General features: G+C 42.3%; 1 protein-coding gene across 1 annotated transcript in view; it reads right to left on the bottom strand.

The window, feature by feature from the left end:
- Nucleotides 1-26536, bottom strand: part of LOC126234725 (tubulin glycylase 3A-like) — a 172161-nt gene that overhangs the window by 81842 nt on the left and 63783 nt on the right. The window contains exon 6 of the mRNA XM_049943473.1: nucleotides 4123-4336. Within this exon, the coding sequence (XP_049799430.1) occupies nucleotides 4123-4336 (214 nt within the window). The remainder of the gene's footprint in view (nucleotides 1-4122; nucleotides 4337-26536) is intronic.

Below are 26536 nucleotides of genomic sequence, written 5' to 3'. Positions count from 1 at the left end.
TTTACACTGCACTTTTCCCTCCTTCAGGCTTCCGCACAACATGGCTTACTCTAAGTGCCTGTGCAAGACAAATTGTGCATTTCTAGGGCTTTTGCATACATTTTATGATTTTTCTCCCATTTTCTTTTCCATGCTTTTATGCCCTCTGTGTCCAGTGTGTCACTTATGTGTATGGTCTCCTTACAGATTGGCTTTCGACAGCTTGCAGATTTGTTGCTGCCAGTCTTACCAGCAGCCCTATGCCTGCCTTCCTGTCCACTCAGTCATGCCTGGCAGATGTCCAGGCCACTGCTGCTGCAAGCATGGGGGCCTGCCTACCATCCAATGCATGGCTCATCACGTTCAGTGCGACCAGCAAGTGCCAGTCGCCACCTGAGGACTTCACTTGGGGTTCCATTTTCTCGCCCCCAATGAATGGGAGGGGGGGGGGATGCAGGAGGAATGCCATAGTGCCCCACTAGACATCAGGCACCAATGGAAAAATGCACAATTTATTTTTCATACCGGTTGCAGTGTGCTCAGCCCCTATATTGCAGACAACATCATGGAAATTTGCAACCCCAGAATTCTGTGGCCAGACCAGCAGAGAGTGTCATCAAATTCCAGCTAGGTCACCAGGTGGTGTACAGGGCAACAGCAGAGGTGCCAAAAATAGGACTGCATGTAACTGTCCACAACATGGGTATTTACATTGGTGCACAAGCCCCAGAGAATGGTTCTGTTGCAGCCAGAAAACTGAAATCTCCACTATACCACACCAACGGCTGAGCCATCAACTTCTAGACAGCAAGCTGCCTCCTGACCTGGGACTCTTAAGTGATCAGCAATGTATTCATTGAGATTTGATATAATTACACTGTTGTTCATGTACCTGACAAGATAGTGTCAGACTGGAAGTCTGTCAGACTTAGATATTTCATTACTGTTGGTTCTCAATACTTTTCCAGTAAAATAAATCACAAGAATTGTTAAGGTGTATTCTTCTTGACTGAAACTTGGATTTGGACTTTTATTTTAAAACTGAAGTGAGAAACTTATTTTTTTTTCCATTTTAAACTAAAGTTATTAGGACTTCACAATCCTGATCATTAAAAGGCATGTGACTATAAAAACTTAATTCAGTGTTTTTAATGTAAAGCTTCTAAGACATTCACTGATTCTGGAAGTGTTAAGTGGCTTTGTTATTTACAAACCATCATTTACTTTTTTACATTTACAGAAGGATAGCATCCATTTTCGAAGAACCACCCTTTCTTTTGTTTCATTGTGGAGAATATTTTTGAGGAAATTGTTTTCAATAAACTTTTGTTTGTTCCCTATACCTGAGCTGTTCACTTGTGACCACTAGCAGCAGAAACATTACAGACTTAAATTTTTACTAAAATAATGAAAGCAAAACATTATTTCTGGTACAGATAATTTTATTGTTCTCAAAATTTTTGCCATAAAGATTTACATACTTCTGTAAAGATTCACACTTATTCATGGAAACTACACACATCAAAAAAAGTTTTGCATCTCCTTGGTTCTGAGAGATCCAGAACCTGTACAGAAAATTGGAATAGAGATCAACATAAACTTCATTTCCACCCTTTTTATTGCTCATGAAAACCACACATTCTATGTTGTACCACCATACAGCTAGATCTTCAGAGGTGGTGGTACCAAGTGCTGTACACACCGGTACCTCTAACACCCAGTAGCACATCCTCTTGCATTGATGCATGCCTGTATTCATTGGGGCCTACTATCCAGAAGTCTATCAAGGCACTGTTGGTCCAGATTGTCCTACTACTCAATGGTGATTCAGCGTAGATCTCACAGAGTGCTTGGTGGGTCACGTTGTCCATAAACAGCCCTTTTAAATCTATCCAAGATATGTTCAATAGGGTTCAGGTCTGGGGAACCCACTGCCACTCTGGTCAAGCAATGTCGTTATCCTGAAGGAAGTCATTCACAACACGTGCACGATGGGAGCATGAATTGTTGTCCATGAAGATGAATGCCTCACCAATATGCTGCCAATATGGCTGCACTATTGGTTGGAGGATGGCATTCACATATCGTACAGTCATTACAGCACCTTCCATGACCACCAGTGGCTTATGTCGGCCCCACATAATGCCACCCCAAAACAGCAGGGAACCTCTACCTTGCTGCACTTGCTGGACAGTGTGTATAAGGTGGGTTGCCTCCAAACACATCCCCGACGATGGTCTGGTTGAAGTCATATGTGACACTCATCAGTGGAGAGAATGTGATGCCAGTCTTCAGCGGTCCATTTGACATGTTGTTGGACCCATCTGTACTGCGCTACATGGTATCATGGTTGCAAAGATGGACCACACCATAGACGTCAGGAGTGAACTGTGCATCATGCAGCCTATTGCGCACAGTTTGAGTCGTAATATGACATCCTGCAGCTGTATGAAAAGCATTATTTGACACGGTGGCATTGCTGTCAGGGTTCCTTCAAGCCATAATCTGTAGGTAGTAGTCATCTGCTGCAGTAGCAGCCCTTGGGTGGCTTGAGCGAGGCATGTCATCGACAGTTCCTACCTCTCTGTATCTCCTACATGTCCAAACATCGCTTTGGTTCACTCCGAAACGCTTTGACACTTCCCTTGTTGAGAGCCCTTCCTGGCACAAAGTAACAATGCAGATGTGATCAAACTGTGGTATTGACCATCTAGACATGGTTGAACTACAGGCGACACAAGCCGTGTACTTCCTTCCTGGCGAAATGATTGAAACTGATCAGCTGTCGGACCCCTTCTGTCTAATAGGCTCTACTCATGCATGGTTGTTTACATCTTTGGGTGGGTTTAGTGACAGTCAAAGGGACTGTGTCTCTAATACAGTATCCACAGTCAACATCTATCTTCAGGAATTCTGGGAACCAGGGTGATGCAAAACTTTTTTTGATATGTGTACTTTTGCACTCTGATATTGGTACCTCAAAAACATAGTTTTGGAAAGACTCAATTAGTTATTGAGCTGGTGGACTTCCTAATTTCATTGATAACTTGGGGCACATAAATTGTTGCATGCCATTCAGTTTGCCCTGTCTCCAACATAACCAAAAATTACGTGATATTTTTCGGAAGTGTTTCCTAACACACAACTTTTGGTTGGTTTTGGTTCATTTTAGAACACCAAAACATTTAAATGCTGGTCAGTTTCTAAGTTTTTCTTCCAGTTATGATATTGTGTATGTGGTTTGCATTTACTCAGTTGAATTATTTCAGTAATTCCTTACACCAATGAACATCAGCTAGTTTTTGAGCTTTGGTTAAAATGTGAGGAATTTATTGGAAAGAGGTCCAAAACTAAATGCTTGGCAAAATTGAATGTGCTGCAGTCTTCAATATGGCTAATGATGCCTTTATTTCATTGCAAATGGCATTTTTTTAATGACAGCAGATTTTTGTCAGCCTTTACTAATTTGTCATGGAAGCACGACCATTGCCAAATCATGCAAACTTGTAGTAAGCAGTATTTATGGAGATCATTAATATGAAATTCATGAAAAAATCATCAACTAAAAACATTCATGTGAAATTTCCATTTTTCCACAACACACTTTCTTTTAATGCTCACTGTATTGTATGTTAACTACTTGGCACTTTCTGAGCTGCCATTGTTTTAACAACAAAAACAACAAATTTTAAAGCAATAATCATGTCACATCTTAATACTATCATTTAGTGGTATATTATTATAAAATTATTCTTCTCAGGAGTACAACATTCTCAGAAAGCTGTAAATTGTGTAAACTGGAAATTTGGCTTGGAATGTCATGTTCTGAATGATTTTTGTGTACACCTTCTGATAGTAACTTTCATGTTCATACATGCATGAAATAATTTATTGTAATTGAAGGAATCATGAAAATCCAAAAATAGTGTAGACTTTTCTTACCTATAAAGCTGTCAGATAAGATATATCCACATATGTTTCCGGATATCGAGTCTAAATATAGATTGAAAGAACTCCCATTTGTCATATGCTAATTGAAAATTTTTTTTTCTTTATAGTGAGTGTTGTTTCCTTTTTGTTTTCCAGTCTCTAATAAGAGGTTTAGTTTTTTTTAGCAGTTATGTTTGTAATATATTAACATACCTATGTACTTTTGAACCACATATCTGCTTTCTTTCATGACAGCTGGATTTATTTTGTGCAGTACAGACTCTAACCTATTAACCAGCTGAATTCCTCTGCCTCGACATTTATTTCCTGGTTTTAGTATCCATATATTATTCATTCCATCAAGATCAATCTGTGGCCAAAATTTTCGAATTTTTATAAGCATTGTCTTAGCAGTTGCATATAGTGTCTGAAAACAAACAAGAAACAGAAAATGAGCCAGTACAATATTTAGAGACACTATTTTAATTGAAATGAAATCAGTAACTAAACTGATCAGGAAATCCAATCTATAAATGTTTTAGCTGACTGTAGCAGTGTAGTAGTCAAGACAGTGGGTTTAAATTTGAGAGGAATGGATTTCAGATCTTAATTTCACAATCTGGTCTTAGTTTTTGTGAAGCATGGCCTACCAGAGATGGGAATTCATATGTGAATGGTGGACTACTGTACATCAAGGCAACTACTTGTGAAAGCGTGCTGTTTGCATGCTGGTGTAACATCAGACGGCAAGGTGGTCTGCTACATTTGCTGTGTGAAATATACAAGTTGGACTTCATTGAACTGCAGTTGTTTGTAGTGGGAATGCATCAAAGTGTTTCGATGATGTGGATGTTCAAGCACAGGCATGCTGTAGGTTGAGCTGTACACATGTTATTTCTTGTTAATGACTGTGCTCATTGTTACTTCTGCCAGTCCTCAGACTGGTAACAATGAAGTCACTGACAGAACTCATTACTGTTCTGAACTGAGATGGTTTTGCAGTGTTGCTTTGTATTGTACCTTGTTTAATTATGTAGCATTATGTAGCTTCTGTGTGATATATTAATTAGGCTGCAAATGAATTGCTTGCTGTTTAGTTCTTCTTAAAGTAAAAGAAAGTGTGTTATTAAAGTTTAAAGACAGACTGGATGTAATTAATTCTTTCAATTCAAAAGCAAGTTCACTTTTGTGGTTTCTCACAATTTTGTTACCATTAATTTGGTTTGCCATTGTTATAATAAATGCTGTTCACTTGTCCTAAATATAAGAATCAATAAACACATGACAGCTAACTCCAGCTCTTTGTGACATTCACATGCTTTATTTCTTCATTTATTGTCCTCGGTGTCAACATACTTCATTGTGATACTGGCTGAAAAAATAGTATAGTACTGCCTACTGTAAATGATGTAGCTGACAGGTACGCAGTTGCGTTTCACAGTTCTTTACTTTCACTGTTCACAACCCCACAGTATTATACAGTTATATGGCCAGTGCACTACAGTTTAACTTTTGGTAAGCCTCATTAACAAGTTTGCAGGTGAACATCCACATACTGCTACAATAGTTTACTGTTGAACATCTACGAGCAGTAACAACCTAACCACACAGTTCACAGTCTTTCAAATAAATTTAACAGACACTGTCATTGTTTTGACACATGGCCTCTTTTTGTTACACTTATTTCACAGTTAAGTTGATGCATTGTTGTTGTTCTAACCAACACAGGTTTCTTGCCTGAAACTTGACTGTGGACTGACTGTCTCAGGACCAAAAATCGGGCCCTTATATATACTTACAATAATAGGTGCTGAAACTACACATTGTTTGATGTTTAATTTACAGAAATTACAATTAAAACTTAACTCATTAAATTAACTGAATATATCAAAAATTAGTTCTTTTTAACTGTTTCTTCTACTACAAAGTTTAATCCAAATTATTTGTTTAAATGATGAAATTAACAAATATTGTTAAGCAAACAATACTTTTGACATAACTGTTAATTACTTTGGAATTAATTAAGGACTGGCTTTGCTAACATGTTTTCAAACAGAGCCAAATTTTAAGGTTACTAGTATTTCGTCTTCCAAATGTTTATAATTAGTACAAAATTTATATTTGTTAGAATTTAAGTTACAAAACAATTACTGATTTCACCCTATAACAAAAGATATTAACTAGGAATAGTCAAAATAAATTAAAAAATCAATTACATACCTAAAATTAAGCACAAAATTAGATCTGGCATTATATTATTTAAAACTGAGGGCTAACCTTTTTCTTTTATGACAATGCAAATTACACTCATGTATGTTAATGGTGATTAGTTAAAAGTGAAAGAATGAATTTTAAGGAGGCAGATGGCAAAACAAGGACAGAAGTAAAAGTATCCCAGCTTGCTTTGGCACACCTTCCACTCCACACTGAGACTGTTGTTTTACTGTTGTAATACCAGAGTGGTAATTTCAACAAAATCACTAGTGATTTGTTTCTTTCCTTGTCCATAACTACAGTATTCTATCTCTACTGATCCAAACTGGAGGCTGAACCAGCCTGCCTACTTCTATATTATATGGGTTTGTTAAACATCCAGATAAGTGGATAACCTGAAATGGATGGCTTTCAGTATATGTGATTAAGTATGTATAGTCAAGTGTTCCTCCTTTCTCTCACATGTACCATGAAAACAATGACTGCTTGTGCCCTGCTGTGCTATGTGTTTAATTTTCGCCTTTCTAGACACACCAGAAGATTGGAAGACGGCACTAATTGTCCTTATATTCATGAAAGGGATTAGGAAGAATTGAAGAAAATATAGGTGCCACACTGATACCACATTGTGCCAAGGTATTTGAAAAGATCCTGGAGAAAATATCTGAACAAGGGTCAAGAACAAATTGAGAGAGGAACAGCATGGCTTTAGACCTGGGCAGTCAACTGTTCACCTCATGTTTGCAGTGAGGCAGGTCCAGGAGCACCACTATGAATTTGGGGAAGACCTTGTGATAGTCTTTCTTGCCATAGAAAAGGCATTTGTTAGTGTCTGTAGAAGGAAGGTCTGGGAAGTACTAGAAAGGAAGTAAGTTTCAGTAAATATTAATACTGATGCCAAGCTGCAACGAAATTACCATACTGACCCAAGATGTAAGAAAATAACAATGAAAGCAACCATACCTGCTTCAGAATAACAAAGATTGATACCTAGCTGTTCACAGGACAGCTGCCACAGCAATACCCAATCAGAAAATGCAATTGGGCGCACCTCCTGTTCCATTCATCGCTGTCAAATCTCTCCGCTACTGCAGGTAGCGGCTACTGTAGCCAGTTTGCAGATGATGCTTATGGTTGGTGACAGACAGTTGTGGTCCATTTCATTGTGTGCTTTATTTCTCTGTGCAGTGACTTTATTTTGCACTGCAGATTGTTTGAAGCTTGTAATGGAAGTATGCAAAAAAGTGTGGCTGCTAAATGCAAGTTCAGTAACCTGCTCATGTTTTGCATGGTCAGACACATGAGTTAGTGTGTTCAGTGTGGGAATGTTTCAAGAAGGAGAGAGACAATGGTGCAACTCTACTGCCTCTAACAAAGATAGTTGAAAGAACTGCAAATGCCTTGAAGATACACAAGAATAGTGTCATCAAAATCTGTAAGGAGAAATATTGTGCAGAAGGGGAAGTGCCGAGTTCATCCAGACTGCTGACACCATGAAAGAAGAGTAGGACAAAACCACACATAACAAACTTGGACTCTTTTCCACAAGATGCTGTCCATCACCACATATGTGGATATTACAACAGAAAAGAACATCCGACTATAAAAAAGCTGTGCATTGCCCTTTGTGAGGCACAGTTATGCAGTGGCAGTAAAACGCCTTTGTAAACAGTTGTCAGAGCCCTTGGTTTTCAGTGCAAAAAAATTAATAGGTGGAAAGTTATAATAGGGAGAAGTGGCATCTTAGTGTGGCATTGTCAGTTTTTGAGAACATCGTTAAAGTGCTGTTTGAAGATATTGTATGGCCTGATGAAACCTGGATAAATACCAGTCATTCCTCAAGAAACGACTGGACAGATGACAGCATATGTGGAAGTTATGCTGTTCCAATGGGAGGGAGCGCAAGAATTATTGTCTTGCATGCTGAAAATGCATCTGGTTTCTTACCTAATTGTCTCCTCATTTACAAATCGAGGAAAATAAATGACTACCATGAGGAGATGAACCAAGATATCTTCCTGAGGTGGTCAAGGGACTACTGAAAAACTTAAATTGGCCATCGTAGTGGATAATGCCCCACACAACTCAATTATTAAGGCCAAAGCTTCAATGATGAGAGCAAAAAAAGCCAACATTGCTGAGTAGCTGAAATGCCACAACATTAAAATTCAGGATGATTTATGTAAGGTGGGGCTCACAGAAATAATAAAGAAAAATAAGCCACAGTTTCAACATATGTTGTGGATGAGGTAGCTAAAAAACATGGCCACAGCATTCTTAGGCTTTCACCATATCACTGACACTTTAAAGCCCTGAAGTGATTTGTGCACACATTGAAAATTACATGACAAAAAACAAAAGCTTCACTGTGGCAGAAATTCAAAGACTGTTAGAGAAAGCAGTGGCACAAATAATGCTGGAAAAGTGGAGTAATGCTGTACACAACACAGAAACAGTTGTTAAAGAAGCAACAAAAAGTGAAGTGAGTGTGGAGAGTAATATTAAAAATATAATTACATCCTTGGGTGCTATCCACAGACCAGAGCTATGATAATGACAGTGCTGAGGAAGAACATGATTCTGAACTAAGTGGCATTTACGATTTGCCTTAATTTGTCTTTATTTTTGCATTTGTGTTTCATATTTTTCGCTGTGCAGTGTGTGCTGCAGCTGCACAATGAATCTCATCTTGTTATTAATGAATACTCCTTTCCACAAGTATGACACTTTTCATCCACACTACAGTGATTGGTAAGTACTCAAGCAGTTTATATTATTTTAATATTGTTAGTTATTGTATTTACATGAATGATTCAGATCAACTTTAACACCCCGTATGTATTGAATATGACAACTGAATGTGATTCATTCTGATTATTGTAAAAACAGGGTGCTTCTGTTGCTTTTGTTGAGATAAACAAATAATAAGGACACAGTATCATTTTATACATGGGAGTTCATTTGTTGAGCCAAAAGGATATAACAATTCTCTAAAGTGAACTCAATACCACACATTAAAAGGTGTCATGAGCAGGCAGTCAAATACGGAACCACACATCTGTTGCTGCTGCAGCCATAATGCATGGGCATGCACCAACAAACCAACAACATCACCCACTTCCACATTCAACTGTGCTTCACTGTCAACCACTTGTTATTCAGAAATATATCTAAAAACAAAGATGATGTGACTTACCGAACGAAAGTGCTGGCAGGTTGATAGACACACAAACAAACACAAACACACACACAAAATTCAAGCTTTCGCAACAAACTGTTGCCTCATCAGGAAAGAGGGAAGGAAAGGGAAAGACGAAAGGATGTGGGTTTTAAGGGAGAGGGTAAGGAGTCATTCCAATCCCGGGAGCGGAAAGACTTACCTTAGGGGGAAAAAAGGACAGGTATACACTCGCACACACACACATATCCATCCACACATATACAGACACAAGCAGACATATTTAAAGACAAAGAGTTTGGGCAGAGATGTTTTATTTACATTCCCTCCGCAAACATGCCTTCGCCCTAGCCAGATTACGCTCCCATATTCTATTTTCTCAGGCTTGTCTAACATTTGGCCTTACCCCCAAAGGCCTCACACTTAAAGTTCCCATCTCTGGCTGCAACCCTTCTTTCCATCAGTCCCTATACCAGTTCCAAACTGAACAATCCATTGCCCTCACCCACCTAATCCTTCACCTACACATCAACTTAGCAATGAACACACCCGTCAACTCCTATCCTTAATAAAGGTCCTTAATCTTTCCTCTCCCACATCCACACCATCTGTTCAGAGCATCCTCCTACAGGCCAACCGCAAATTAGAACAGCATGCCACCCTCCACCTCAAAAAACTATCCAACCTCCTGGTTTCCCACCTACGGAAAGGCAGCTCACTCACCCTTCACAACCTTTCCAGCAAACCTCAACCTCCTCTCATTGCACACAAACCCAGTCTCTCCCATCTACTCAATCTCCCACTTCCAGCTCCACTCCCTCCAAAACCTCAAAATTCCAATCAACACAATCTGGAACCACAACAACCTTTCCTCCAAACCTCTCTCCCAATCCGAAACCTCTGTCCTATCCAAAGGCCTCACCTTCAGTCCCACTCCCAGATTCAACCAAACAGCCCTTGTCAAAGATTTACTGTCCTACTCTCGTACTCTCTGGGTGTCTGTATATGTGTGGATGGATATGTGTGTGTGTGCGAGTGTATACCCCTTAAAGCCCACATCCTTTCGTCTTTCCCTCTCCTTCCCTCTTTCCGGATGAGGCAACAGTTTGTTGCGAAAGCTTGAATTTTGTGTGTATGTTTGTGTTTGTTTGTGTGTCTATCGACCTGCCAGCGCTTTCGTTCGGTAAGTCACATCATCTTTGTTTTTAGATATATTTTTCCCACGTGGAATGTTTCCCTCTATTATATTGATATCAGTAACTTGTTATTCAGAACCGCATATACAAAAGTAATGCACTACAAGGAAAATAAATCAAGAAAATAGAAAATCTTTGGTTAATGAAGTGGAAGAAGTAAATGTTAAAAAAGGCATTAGAAACATAACTGTCAAACTTATAGCCAATTTAAGGACGGAAGTAAGCCCAAACATTGTCATCATAAAAAAAATTTTAAAGAATGTGTAGTTTCCTGGTGTAACCCTTTCACTTTGGTGTAACTTCACTCATTCTATTCTCATAGCTTCATCTCCACAGTCTCCTTCTTCCTCTGACCTATCTCCCCTCCTCCCCCCCCCCCCCTCCTCCCACTCCAGTTCTCCACATGAAACTCCTCCTGTCTGCATCAAGGCTACATTTCTATACCGTCCTCTTGCTGCTTCTCCCTCCCAATTGTCAGCCACCATTCCCTCCAACCCTCCCTACCCCTTCCAGTCTCCTTTCTCCCCTCATATACTCTACAAGATACATCCCTTCACCTTCGTTGAGCTGCAATGTGTAAACGTGGTTGGCTGGATCATTGTCGCTGTACAGATGTAAATATATTTAGTAGCAGTTAGCTTTGAAAAAACAGCAGCATCTGAAAGTTTGGAAATGATTTCAGTCTTGTTGACATTGTCATCAAAGGATCAGTGCATTAATTATGGCATACAGTAAGTTGCTGCCTTTCTTTATATTAGCTGTACTCAGTGAGTTTGTTTCATTATGTGTCTGAAATGTCTGCCAGACTTTCTTCATTCGGGTGCTAATGAAGTTTCAAGGTGTTCAAGAATAAAAGAGAACTAGAAAGTGTGAAGTTCTTGGTCTGGAATTGATTGTGTGTTCCTGAGGAGTTACTGAAGTTTGCATAATTAGCACAGCAATATCACAGCCATTGGAATGTGGTTCAATAAGAGTTCCAGTCATAGAACAGGGAGGAGCACCACCAAAAATAGTAGTAGCAGAAGTCTATAGTTTATTTTCATTGTTTAGAGTACTAGTTTTCTTGCATGCTTCTTAGAAGTGAAGTGGGTCTGTTTGTTTACCTATTTTAGTAATGCTATTAATTTTTTTCTAAGACTTTGTGCATTTTGCAATCACTAGTGCAGCATAAGCTAACTTTGAAGAGAAATTTCACATCACAGTAAGCACTAGTGTCATCTGATTTGCTTGAATTTTGTGACTATTGCAGCTAGTAAACTGTCAGTAGTGTTCCACTTGATGAACATGCGAGGAGCAGTGCCAGCAGCACTGATACCTAGTCTGTTTTTGTCATTTAGTTTTACAGTTTTCTTATGCGCTTCTGAGAAGAAATGAACTGTAAATGTTTATTTCTCCATTTTTAAGAGTGTTATTACTTTTGTTCTAAGATATTACATATTTTGCAGTTACTAATGTGTTATGAACAAGCTTTATGCTGTTTGCTTTGGTGCTGGTCTTTATTTTTATTGTTTATATTTTGCGTGTATCATTATTTTAATAATGTAAACTTATGCCATGTGAAGCATGGCAGTAGTTAATTCTCTTGTTGTGCCCTGTTTTTTTGTTTCTTAGTTAGACAGGTACAGAGCATGGATATTTTGCTCATTAGGAGCTCCACCATTTGGCAGGGGAATGAGCCTTTCAAAAAAATAATAGGCAACCAGAGTAAGAAAATCATTGTGCACTTAGTATGGTTGTGGAGAGATCCTTTTGAGATATTGAGGATGCTCTGCCAGTAGTTACTGAATGCACTGGAACTGGCTGCAAATAATAGATCATATTACCATACAACAGGCTTATTGCTTATGTTCTCGGGCTATCCTTGGTTCCTTTAGAATGCTGGATGAACTGATAAATACAGCTAGTCCCGCATGCAGTGTGGAAACCTGGCCCATTATTTGCAGTAGCATAGAGTCAATTGTAGTCCTCTGGTTTGGAGCTGAGAGGAACATTCACACCACAAAGGTACAGACAATTATGCAAATGTGAACTTTCAGATCAATATGTCACATGTGTGCTACATAGAGGTTCCAGTTACTCTAGTAGGAGAGCATATGTAGTGTGCACATTGCATTTTCTTATTTTACAATGAGGATGTTGAATTACTCACCATGGTCAGAGAAAGGTCATTTATAGTACTCTTGGAGAAGAACTTAACAACCTTGCAAATCAGAATGTGATAATGTTAATGTGCTATTAGTAAACTGAAGGTGTATTCATGGTAATACCCCAGAATTAATTATTGAAGGTAATAAAGCCAGATAGCATTAGGAACAGAAAGCTGCCTGAAAGAGAAGTAAAGAGCAGCAAAATCCTAAATTCAGAGCAGAATATATACATCAAAAGCACACTGTTATATCCTAGCCAGTAATGCCACCCGAGCCCGCTGCCAAAAGGTTGGCAGCATCAAAGTACGGACGCCGTCCGCATGAGCAGCGCCAGCGATACAGGAAATCGCCGCAAGTCTGCGCGCGCCACCACTGGCTTCTGGCTTCTTAAGCGCTGGAGTCGCGAGCGCTAAGACAGTTCTGGATTCTGCCGCTCAGTTGTATACTCGCCACCGCAGTGTGTACTTACTAGTCAGTGTGGGTACTTCGCAGCAGAGTTGTTATTTGTCGTCAGCCGACGCTGACCTAGCCAGATTTCTGTAGAGACAATGTTCACCACTGTGTTTCTGTATCTTCGTAATAAAGATAAGTACCGACTTTCATTCAATCCGAGTGTTTGGGTTTTCATCTTTCTGTTCACTGTTCCAGCGGACCGGTCGGCCCGCTATTAAAAGTGTGGCGGTGTTTGTCGTTACGAAGGCCGTCACAAAACACACAATATACATAAATAATGGTGGAGTATTTACTGATGCAAAGAATTTCTATAATATCTAGTGCCTTTATTATATATATTAAAAAAACCTGAATATGATGTAGTCTCGGTAAGGTGAATAACATAGGTAATCAGACAGTCTTATAGATGATCTGTATAATGAGCCATAATGGCAGAGTACTTCAGAAAAACTGTGGCAATCTCACGACTTTGCCAATCGTGTTATTGTAATGGGAGCGACTTCAATTTGTGGGTTATAGAATGGGAGATTGTGCTATTAAAACTGGTGCTAGAGACAGCAATTCCTGTGAGACTGATCTGAATTTCATTTCTGAAAATTACTTGGAGCAGATAGTTAGAGAACTGACCTGGGAGAGTAGTAAGTGGATCAAAATCATATGTTCAGTTTCTGAGTGATCATACTGACACTGAAAAGGAAGATGACAGAGAGAAGGTTGAAATACTAAATTTGGTCTTCAAAATTGTCTCACTGGGGAAAACTGTAATTCAATTTTTCCTTTCAGTCTTCACATAACTGGCAAAGTGGCAGATCTAGAGTTAAGTGATCATACGATGTAAAATCAACTAAAACTGTTTAACAGTGGGAAGGCATTTGGGCTGGACAAGGTACCTGTAAGATTCTGTCAAGATTATGTGACGGAAGTTAAAAGTAGTTTATCATAGATTGCTGGAGCAACAGAGCACACCAAGTGATTGGAAAAAGTAAACGTCATTCCCATTTTCAAGACATATCATTGGACAGATACATATAATTACAGACCTATGCAGTTGACAATCTATTATAGAATTAATTTTTGTACTCTTGTCTTATCATCTTTTGCAGAATGAAAATCTCATCCATAAAAATTAACAGATTCATTAACAGAGATTTTGCAAATCTCAGCTTGCTCTATAGATCCAATCTCAGCTTGCTCTATAGACCCAATCTCAGCTTGCTCTATTGGTCTGTAAAATCCAAAGGGCTGTAGACAATGGCACCCAGGTTTATGCCACATTCCTTGACTTCTGGTAAGCATTTTATACAGTTCCACACAATTGTTTAGTGAACAAAATATGATGTTACTGAGTACTGGATCATCCTTGTAACTGGACTGAGGACTTCCTAGCAGACAGAACTCAACACATTATTCTTAATGGGACAATCATAACAGATATAAAGGCAATTTCAGGAGCTTCTCAAGGGATTGTTACAGGGCCATTACTGTTTACAGTATATGTAAATGGTGCAGAAGATCATTTGGAAGTTTCAAGAGGTTGTTCACAGACAATGCTAGTGTCTACAGGATTGATAATTGGTGCAGGGACTGGCAGATTACTCCAAATGAAAATAAATGTAATGTATTGCACTTCAATTACCAAAGAGATCCATAACTGTTTAATTATGCCATTGGTGATAAATTATTGGAAACAGTAACAGCTATAAAATACCCTGGAGTTGTCACAACTATGTAGTATATGAGATTGGTCCAAAGTAACACAAATATAGTTTTATTCATGAAGCACTCAAATACAATGGAAACAGACTCCCATGAATCCACATGTAACATGACACAGTACACTGAAATGAATGACACACTGGAAAAACAAACAAGTGAGCCAGTCAGCACTGCTCTGTGCATATATACACTCCTGGAAATGGAAAAAAGAACACATTGACACCGGTGTGTCAGACCCACCATACTTGCTCCGGACACTGTGAGAGGGCTGTACAAGCAATGATCACACGCACGGCACAGCGGACACACCAGGAACCGCGGTGTTGGCCGTCGAATGGCGCTAGCTGCGCAGCATTTGTGCACCGCCGCCGTCAGTGTCAGCCAGTTTGCCGTGGCATACGGAGCTCCATCGCAGTCTTTAACACTGGTAGCATGCCGCGACAGCGTGGACGTGAACCGTATGTGCAGTTGACGGACTTTGAGCGAGGGCGTATAGTGGGCATGCGGGAGGCCGGGTGGACGTACCGCCGAATTGCTCAACACGTGGGGCGTGAGGTCTCCACAGTACATCGATGTTGTCGCCAGTGGTCGGCGGAAGGTGCACGTGCCCATCGACCTGGGACCGGACCGCAGTGACGCACGGATGCACGCCAAGACCGTAGGATCCTACGCAGTGCCGTAGGGGACCGCACCGCCACTTCCCAGCAAATTAGGGACACTGTTGCTCCTGGGGTATCGGCGAGGACCATTCGCAACCGTCTCCATGAAGCTGGGCTACGGTCCCGCACACCGTTAGGCCGTCTTCCGCTCACGCCCCAACATCGTGCAGCCCGCCTCCAGTGGTGTCGCGACAGGCGTGAATGGAGGGACGAATGGAGACGTGTCGTCTTCAGCGATGAGAGTCGCTTCTGCCTTGGTGCCAATGATGGTCGTATGCGTGTTTGGCGCCGTGCAGGTGAGCGCCACAATCAGGACTGCATACGACCGAGGCACACAGGGCCAACACCCGGCATCATGGTGTGGGGAGCGATCTCCTACACTGGCCGTACACCACTGGTGATCGTCGAGGGGACACTGAATAGTGCACGGTACATCCAAACCGTCATCGAACCCATCGTTCTACCATTCCTAGACCGGCAAGGGAACTTGCTGTTCCAACAGGACACTGCACGTCCGCATGTATCCCGTGCCACCCAACGTGCTCTAGAAGGTGTAAGTCAACTACCCTGGCCAACAAGATCTCCGGATCTGTCCCCCATTGAGCATGTTTGGGACTGGATGAAGCGTCGTCTCACGCGGTCTGCACGTCCAGCACAAACGCTGGTCCAGCTGAGGCGCCAGGTGGAAATGGCATGGCAAGCCTTTCCACAGGACTACATCCAGCATCTCTACGATCGTCTCCATGGGAGAATAGCAGCCTGCATTGCTGCGAAAGGTGGATATACACTGTACTAGTGCCGACATTGTGCATGCTCTGTTGCCTGTGTCTATGTGCCTGTGGTTCTGTCAGTGTGATCATGTGATGTATCTGACCCCAGCAATGTGTCAATAAAGATTCCCCTTCCTGGGACAATGAATTCACGGTGTTCTTATTTCAATTTCCAGGAGTGTATATATGTGTGTGTGAGTCACCAGTAGATGGCATGGTGGAGATCTTGCCACTTGCACATCTCCCCCATGTGGCCTCCAGCAGCCAGCCCATGCTGGTATAGTTGGCCGCAGATTCAAACATGCAGGCATGGCTCAACACCACATACTGTGCACATACAGTAGTCTCAGGATATAGCACACCTTTCACTCATGCAAAGTGGACGCCCAGCCAATGCAGGAGATGCCAGCAGCCTGACAAGACAGACATCCATCAGGTCCGGAATGGCGGAAGTCAGTGGTGATGGCAGGGGCAGGATGATGTACCAGGTTCGTGTAGTCGTCTGTCTTCTGTTTTTGTTTTGAACTGCCAGTGTTGGTTGGTCACAGCCAGTGTGCTCCCTGCCGCCGTTGGATAAGCAGCTGCCAGCAGCAAGTCGTATACTCTTAGTTCACTTATTTGTTATATAGTTTAATTCTTAATTTCTTTGCATGTTTTTGGGTACTTGCATTCTTTAATTCATAAATTTCAGTCATATTATAGTATTTGAGAGTTGCAGCATCACGTTTTAGTACCTGAATAGTGTAAAATTGTGTAGTCTCCTTCTGCTGCCGAGAAGTGTGTCAGCAGTGCACAAGTAGCAGCATTACTGCATTTACTGGGCAATCTTGTATTTTAATAACCATTTAAATTTTGTGTCGAATTGTTTGTGCTCTCTGTAGATTAGCTCAGTCATTCTTTGCACAACAGTATTTAGCATGGATAGGGACTGCGACTGCTGTGTTTGGATGCGGGCTGAGTTGGCATCCCTCCGCTCCCAGCTTCAGACAGTGTTGGCTTCAGTCACACAGCTTGAGGCTGTTGCCAATGGGCATCACTGTGGGGGTCTGGATGGGGGTTTGTCGGGGACGGCCAGCTCGTCCCATGCATCCCCCGATCTGATTACGGCTATGGCTGCCTGGGATACTGCCCACACTGAGGCTGACCCCTCACCCGTGGTAGAGTGGGAGGTCGTCTCGAAGTGTGGCAGGGGGCGAAAGACATTCCAGAGGGCTGAACGGAAGGCCTCTGCAGTTTGTCTGACGAACCAGTTTCAGGCTCTGTCTCTGGCTCATACTGATCTTTGGTCGGACATGGCTACTTGTCCTGTTCGAAAAGTTGCCCCTCAGTCTGCAAGATCCAGGCGGTCGCAGAGGGTGTGCTGACTAGTAGTTGGGAGCTCCAATGGCAGGCGCATAGTGCGGTCCCTTAGGGATATGGCAGCAAGAGAGGGGAAGAAAATCAATGTGCACTCCGTGTGCATACTGGGGGGAGTCATTCCAGATGTGAAAAGGGTCCTTGTGGATGCCATGAAGGGTACAGGGTGCACCCATCTGCAGGTGGTCGCTCATGTCGGCACTAATGATGTGTGTCGCTATGGATTGGAGGAAATCCTCTCTGGCTTCCTGCGGCTGTCTGATTTGGTGAAGACTGCCAGTCTCGCTAGCAGGGTGAAAGCAGAGCTCACCATCTGCAGCATCGTTGACAGGACTGACTGCGGACCTTTGGTACGGAGCCGAGTGGAGGGTCTGAATCAGAGGCAGAGACGGTTCTGCGACTGTGTGGGCTGCAGATCCCTCGACTTGTGCCATAGGGTGGTGGGGTTTTGGGTTCCGCTGGATAGGTCAGGAGTCCACTACACACAGCAGGTGGCTATACGGGTAGCAGGGGTTGTGTGGCGTGGACTGGGCGTTTTTTTTAGGTTAGATGGCCTTGGGCAAGTACAGAAAGGGCAACAGCCTCAAAGGGTGCGAGGCAAAGTGAGGACATGCAGGGACCAAGCAGCAATCGGTATTGTAATTGTAAACTGTCGAAGCTACGATGGTAAAGTACCAGAACTTCAAGCGCTGATAGAAAGCACCAAAGCTGAAATCATTATAGGTACGGAAAGCTGGCTGAAGCCAGAGATAAATTCTGCTGAAATATTTACAAAGGCACAGACAGTGTTTAGAAAGGATAGATTGCATGCAACCGGTGGTGGCATGTTTGTCGCTGTTAGTAGTAGTTTATCCTGTAGTGAGGTAGAAGTGGATAGTTCCTGTGAATTATTATGGGTGGAGGTTACACTCAACAACCGAGCTAGGTTAATAATTGGCTCCTTTTACCGACCTACCGACTCAGCAGCATTAGTGGCAGAACAACTGAGAGAAAATCTGGAATACATTTCACATAAATTTTCTCAGCATGTTATAGACTTAGGTGGAGATTTCAATTTACCAGATGTAGACTGGGACACTCAGATGTTTAGGACGGGTGGTAGGAACAGAGCAGAGCATGGAGTGACATTATACTGAGTGCACTATCCGAAAATTACCTCGAGAAATTAAACAGAGAACCGACTCGTGGAGGTAACATCTTGGAACTACAGATAATGAACAGACCCAAACTTTTCGACTCTGTAAGCGCAGAACAGGGAATCAGTGATCATAAGGCCATTGCAGCATCCCTGAATATGGAATTAAATAGGAATATAAAAAAGGGAGGAAGGTTTATCCGTTTAGCAAGAGTAATAAAAGGCAGATTTCAGACTACCTAACAGATCGGAACGAAAATTTCTGTTCCGACACTGACAATGTTGAGTGTTTATGGAAAAAGTTCAAGGCAATCATAAAATGTGTTTTAGACAGGTACATGCTGAGTAAAACTGTGAGGGACAGGAAAAACCCACCGTGGTTCAACAACAAAGTTAGGAAACTACTGCGAAAGCTAAGAGAGCTTCACTGCAAGTTTAAACACAGCCAAAATCTCTCAGACAAACAGAAGCTAAACGATGTCAAAGTTAGCATAAGGAGGGCTATACGTGAAGTATTCAGTGAATTCGAAAGTAAAATTCTATGTATCGGCTTGACAGAAAATCCTAGGAAGTTCTGGTCTTACGTTAAATAAGTAAGTGGCTCGAAACAGCATATCCAGACACTCTGGGATGATGATGGCATTGAAACAGAGGATGACATGCGTAAAGCTGAAATACTAAACACCTTTTTCCAAAGCTGTTTCACAGAGGAAGACCGCACTGCAGTTCCTTCTCTAAATCCTCGCACAAACGAAAAAATGGCTGACATCGAAATAAGTGTCCAAGGAATAGAAAAGCAACTGGAATCACTCAACAGAGGAAAGTCCACTGGACCTGACGGGATACCAATTCGATTCTACACAGAGTACGCGAAAGAACTTGCCCCCCTTCTAACAGCCGTGTACCGCAAGTCTCTAGAGGAACGGAAGGTTCCAAATGATTGGAAAAGAGCACAGGTAGTCCCAGTCTTCAAGAAGGGTCGTCGAGCAGATGCGCAAAACTATAGACCTATATCTCTGACGTCGATCTGTTGTAGAATTTTAGAACATGTTTTTTGCTCGAGTATCATGTTGTTTTTGGAAACCCAGAATCTACTATGTAGGAATCAACATGGATTCCGGAAACAGCGATCGTGTGAGACCCAACTCGCTTTATTTGTTCATGAGACCCAGAAAATATTAGATACAGGCTCCCAGGTAGATGCCATTTTCCTTGACTTCCGGAAGGCGTTCGATACAGTTCCGCACAGTCGCCTGATAAACAAAGTAAGAGCCTATGGAATATCAGACCAGCTGTGTGGCTGGATTGAAGAGTTTTTAGCAAATAGAACACAGCATGTTGTTCTCAATGGAGAGACGTCTACAGACATTAAAGTAACCTCTGGCGTGCCACAGGGGAGTGTTATGGGACCATTGCTTTTCACAATATATATAAATGAACTAGTAGATAGTGTCGGAAGTTCCATACGGCTTTTCATGGATGATGCTGTAGTATACAGAGAAGTTGCAGCATTAAATTGCAGTGGAATGCAGGAAGAACTGCAGCAGATAGGCACTTGGTGCAGGGAGTGGCAACTGACTCTTAACAGAGCCAAATGTAATGTATTTTGAATACATAGAAAGAAGGTTCCTTTATTGTATGATAGCGGAACAAACACTGGTAGCAGTTACTTCTGTAAAATATCTGGGAGCATGCGTGTGGAACGATTTGAAGTGGAATGATCATATAAAATTAATTGTTGGTAAGGTGGGTGCCAGGTTGAGATTCATTGGGAGAGTCCTTAGAAAATGTAGTCCATAAACAAAGGAGGTGGCTTACAAAACACTCGTTCGACCTATACTTGAGTATTGCTCATCAGTGTGGGATCCGTACCAGGTCGGGTTGACAAAGGAGATAGAGAAGATCCAAAGAAGAGTGGCACGTTTCATTGCAGGGTTATTTGGTAAGCATGATAGCATTACGGAGATGTTTAGCAAACTCAAGTGGCAGACTCTGCAAGAGAGGCACTCTGCATCACAGTGTAGCTTGCTGTCCAGGTTTCGAGAGGGTGCATTTTTGGATGAGGTATCGAATATACTGCTTCCCCCTACTTATACCTCCCGAGGAGATCACGAATGTAAAATTAGAGAGATTCGAGCACGCACGGAGGCTTTCCGGCAGTCGTTCTTCCCGCGAACCATACGCGACTGGAACAGGAAAGGGAGGTAATGACAGTGGCAAGTAAAGTGCCCTCCACCACACACCGTTGGGTGGCTTGCAGAGTATAAATGTAGATGTAGATGGTGGGCACTGGAGTACAGGGCCAGAAAGTGTTGGGGACGGGCAGGCTCACCCGAAGCTGGCAGGCCTGTGCGGTGTCTGATGACAGCACTGGTGAAGAGCATGCCATCCCCATCTTGATGTAGTCATCAGCAGGCAGGTCCCAGTGCAGGTGCAGCAGTGCCGGACCCACTGTTGATGATAGCTAATGTGAGAATGTAGAGGGGGGTGGGGTGGGGTGGGGGGTGGAAGTGCCTTACCAGAACAGCAGGCTGAAGCAACTGATTCGAGGCCAGAGACAGACCAGTGCCCAGTGCCAGGAAGCTGGAACCCCAGGACATTGCACATGGAGGATGCAGCCAATGGGATGGGGGCACCTCCACAGCAAGAAATGACAAGCTTGAGGGAGAGGGCAGTGGGGTGGGCTGCAGTGACAGGGTCTGCACTCACAAACTGGTAGCTAGCAGGGGTGAAACTGATCAAGATGACATGCCACCAGCCCATTGGCTATATACACATCACACAGATGGTGTCCCCGGTGGTAGACACAGTAGCCGGTATCCACTTGAGCCAGTGACTAAACCCTCACACCCACCTCAGTGAACCCAGCGCGAAGCGGCCAGACGAACATGACCGCACCAGGTGCAGCGCACGCCACAGAAGGTGGAGGAGCATGCATGGCTGCCAACTGTGAAGCACCTCAGCTGAACTCTGCTCCCCCATAGGTGTGAAGCGACAGCTACTCAGAATATGGAGAAGGGCATGATCTGCCAAAGAATCCACAACGAACATTTTCTTTTGGGACTTGAACATATGCGTTTGTCATTTTGCCTCACCATTTGATTGAGGATGGAATGGCAGAGCTGTAACATGATAGATACCATGATGGGAACAAAACAATTGAAAGGTGTGAGAAATGAACTGAGGCCCATTATAGGAAACTAAGGCACAAGGCAACCCCTCAATAGAAAAAAAAAACCATAAAACTGTACAAATTGTGACCTCAGCCAATGTCGATGCACACCGGAGAATGTAAGGAAACTGAGAAAATGCATCCACAACCAAGAGCCAATAGGAATCAAGAAGAGACCTGCAAAGTTACATGAACACATTCCCATGGCATGTGTGGAGTGGGCTTGGGGGACAGAGACACCCTGGGAGCCACTTGTTGTAGGGCACATTGCTAACAAGCTGCGATGAAATGAACAATGTTGCTATCAATCCCTGGCCACAAAGCTTGTCTCATAGCTAACACTTTACTGCACAAAACTCCCCAACGGCCCTGGTGGATGAACCTTGTGCCACAATGTGATGGGAATGACTACTCTGGGAGAGAGGTCTTCCATGGACAACAGCAAAACTCTGCCAAAAACTGAGAGATAGTACCATAAGGAAAAATAGTTGTGTGGTGGGTTCAAAACCCAACCCAATGGTTTATCTGGCAAGCCCTGTTTAACAAACCAAACCACCTGGCAGAGAACTTGGTCTGCTATATGTGAGCTCATGACTGGGAAACCCTTGACTGTGGCCTGAATTTCAGTATCAAGATGGAAGAAAAGCAATTCTTCATGATCAAAGTCAGAAACAGGATTTACAGGAAAATGGGACAAGGCATCCACATTGGTGTGTTTAGATGTGAGTTGAAAATGTATTTCATAATTGTAGTGAGACAAGAACAGCACCCAGCATTGTAGGCAAAGTGCTGCCTTGTCAAGCAAGGAAGTGTGAGGATTAAGCAAGGGGTTTATGGTCAACAATAAGATGCAACTTGGAGCCATAAAAAATAAAATAAAATAAAAAATAAAATTAAAAAAATAAAAAAGTTAAATATCTGGAGAGCCTAGACTATGCAAGAGCCTCTTTTTCCACCTGAGAGTAATGCTTTAGGGCTGGAGTGAGAGATTTAGAGGCAAAAGCAACAGATCATTCAGAGCCATCAGCATACCTGTGTGCAAGGACCATGCTGAGGCCACACTGTAAAGCATCAGTCGCCAAAACTATGTGCTGGTTCTGAGAGAATGTAGCTAAACAAGGGGCCAAGAGTAGTTTGGATTTCAAGATTTGAAAATCACGTTCACAATCTGGACTTCAGCAAAAACTTACATTCTTGGGTAACAAGGCATGCCCCAGCAGGAATTTATGGTAGTAGGCTATCTTCCCTACCAAGCCCTGAAGCTCCTTTGTGGACAAGGGGTGAGGCACAGATATCACAGTGGAGGTGGGGGGAGGGGGGTCTGGCACAGGGCAAATCACATCCTGCAAGACCATGAACACCAAACAAACAACAGAAGGTTGAAACTAAATTTCATCACATTACACCATAAGCCCACAGACTAAAACAGAAAAAAAGCACGCAAATTAAAAATAAGCCCACAGACTAAAACAGAAAAAAAAGCACGCAAATTCTGCAAGCAATCAGCGGTGGAGGAGCCTGTGACAACAATATCATCCAGATAAGTAATGCAACCCAGGACAGGCATAGTCAATTGCTCTAAAACTTGTTGCAAAATAGCAGCAGTGCTAGCCACACCAAAGTGATGGCACAAACATTGATAGAGACCAAAAGGAATATTCAAAACCAGAACTTGTCAAGACTCTTCATGAACAGGAACCTGGTTTATTTTCTCCAGAACTGGGTTGTGCAACAGAATTTCAAGCTCATATTGCAAAAAAACAATCTGCCTGCCTCCGTTTCTTAAGGGCCCACCCTGTACCAGTAACTTTACAGGATCATATAAAAGCAGAATTAGATTGTCTCCAACTCCTTGATGTTATTTGACCTATTTCTTCCAGTGAATGGTCAACATCACTACTAATAGTCAAAAAAACTACAGGTAAATTACACCTCTGCGGCAATTTTAAAAAATTGGTTAATGCACAGTCAATCATTGACTTATCATGTTCAGTGCCCTGACAAGCTGCCAGCAAAATTATTGGGGGGGGGGGGGGTGTCATTATTTTACAAAGATTGATGTGAGAGATACATACTGCCATTACAAATTATATTTAAACACCTTCTAGTTATCAATACATCATTTGGGCTTTATCAATATCAATACCAACATTTGCCTTTTGGCGTAGCAAGCACACCAGCTATTTTTCAATGCTTTTTAGAGGACTTATTCCATCAGTTCCATGCTGCATTAACTTCTTAGATGACACAGTAGTGTCTGGCACCTCTACAGAGAGAAATCTGCAGAACCTCTGTGCTATATTTTCTGTTTTTCTGTCTGCAGGGGTAAAGTGAAATTTGGACAAGATAAAGTTTTTTTGACCATCTATTATTTAATTGGGTTTTGAAGTGTTGCGTGCTAGTATTAAACCATGGTGCCAACATATTGATGCTACTCCCATATTGCCAAACCCCATGTCTGTCAAGGAATTACAGGCATTTTAGGCAAAACTGTGTACTACCTCAAATTCATACCAGACATTGCTGCTGTGGCACAACCACTCCATGTATTATTACATAAAGATGTTCCATTCCACTGGTTCCCAGCTTGTGATAGGGCATTCAAGATGTTGAAATCTAAGCTGCAGCTGACTCCTCATTTGGTCACTTTTCAGCTAGGCCAGCACCTTGTGCTAGACATGGGTGTATCTCAGTGCAGCCTTGGTGCAGTCCTTGTTCATAAGTAAGTGGATAGATCACAACACAACACTGCATATTCCTCTAAAACCTTAAATTCAGCACAACAGTGTTATTCTCAGATTGAGAAAGATGCTTCCGCAATCATGAATGCTCTAAAAATTTCATGTTTTTCTACATGGGTCTAAGTTTCACCTGATCACAGACCACAAACAACTGGTGTCTCTTTTTAATCATTCCGCATCCTTGCTGGACAAAGCCACACATCACTTAGAGTGGTGGGCTCTTTTCCTGTCATGATACATTTACGAGATATATTTTCAACGTACGGTGCAACATGCAAATGCTGATGTCTTGTCACGTTTACTGACTGATCCAGACTCAGAGACTGGTAAAGAGGAATTGCTTTGTTGTCATTCAGATGTTGAAGATCAAAATGCTGTTGATGATTTTCCTGTTACTAACACTAGAACTGCAGCTGCAATAGCCATGGATTCTGTTTTAAGTAAAGTTGTTTCTTTTGAGTGACACAGCTGGCTGCACAAACTTTCAGGCCATGCTTCTGATACTTTAAGAAATTATTTTGGATTACAAAATTGTCTTTCTGCTAGGGACAGAGTTCTGCTGTTAGCTACAGAGGACATAGCTCCCTGGGTTTTAGTCTCACCCGCCCTTTGGTGTGAGATTAAGTGTTTATTACATGTGGACCACTGGGGTGAGTCATGTACAAAAGTGTTAACATGCAGACATGTTCTTTGTCCAGGCATTGATGGGGAAATTGCACTAGTTGTTGCAGTCTGCCCACAGTGTGTCACCCATCTGGCAGCCTCTCGTGTATCTTTATCACCATGGCCTGCTCCAAAGTGGCCTTGGAAACGAATTCATGTACATTTTGTGGGACCTTTTTTGAATGTTTGCTGGCTTGTTGCAACTGATGCATTTTATAAGTTTCTGCACATGTCTGATGGTCTGTTGATTTCTGCAGCAACAACAATTTCAGCTCTGTCAAAAATTTTTGCAACGGAAGTCCTTCCATATATGTAAGTTACAAAAAATGACCTCCAGTTCATATCTCAACAATTAGATGATTTTTGTAAAAAAAAAGCAGTGTTCACCATATCATGACTCCTCAATTCCACTCTCAGCCAAATGGGGAAGCAGAATGGCTAGTATGAACATTTAAGACTCAGATGAAAAATTACATTTTGAATTTGTCACCAGAAGTGATTCTTGACCAGTTCCTCAGTTCTTATAGGTTTACCCCTGTTGGAAATAAGAGTCCTGCAGAGTTGTTGCATGGCCAGCAGCCCCGCACTCTGCTGCATCTGCTTCAACTGATGCCAGCGCATCCGTTGACACCTGTGTCACAACACTTCCAGCCTGGCAGAGCTGTCTAGGCTCACAGTTTTGGCCATCAACTGAAATAGTTGGCAGCTGTAATTGAGAGTCATCATGACTGATGCCTCTATGTTGTCTGCACCACTGAAGGGAGGGCATTGCGACACTTCAGTCATCTATGACCTGGCCATCTCCTACATCGCAGCTGGTGCCCTTGCCTTCCCCATTGCTGCTGCCGATGCCTTCCCAACTTTCTCCTCTGTTGTGGTTGCCTCCTCCAGCTGTCAGGGGCCAAAGCGGGACCCTGGCCCCATGCTGTTGCAGTCGATGCCTTCACCACAACCTCCATAGCAGTCAGCATTGCCTGCTCAACTGGCTTCACCACAGCCTCCTGCAACAGGGTTGGACTTGAACATGGAAACAGAAGCTGTCCTACCATATGGTATTTCACAGGGGGATGGGCACTGTACCTGTCCATGCTGACATCACTTCTGACCCTATGCACCACTGGCAGTATGTTGCATGATTCAACAACCAATGTTGATGACAGAAGAAATAGATGTGAGCACAGTGCTCACTTTTTCGCAAAGAAAGAGGAGTGCATGTAACCACCAAAT

Source organism: Schistocerca nitens, chromosome 2 (assembly GCF_023898315.1).
Source record: "Schistocerca nitens isolate TAMUIC-IGC-003100 chromosome 2, iqSchNite1.1, whole genome shotgun sequence".
Lineage (NCBI taxonomy): Eukaryota > Metazoa > Arthropoda > Insecta > Orthoptera > Acrididae > Schistocerca > Schistocerca nitens.
This window is presented reverse-complemented; position numbering and strand designations above follow the sequence as displayed.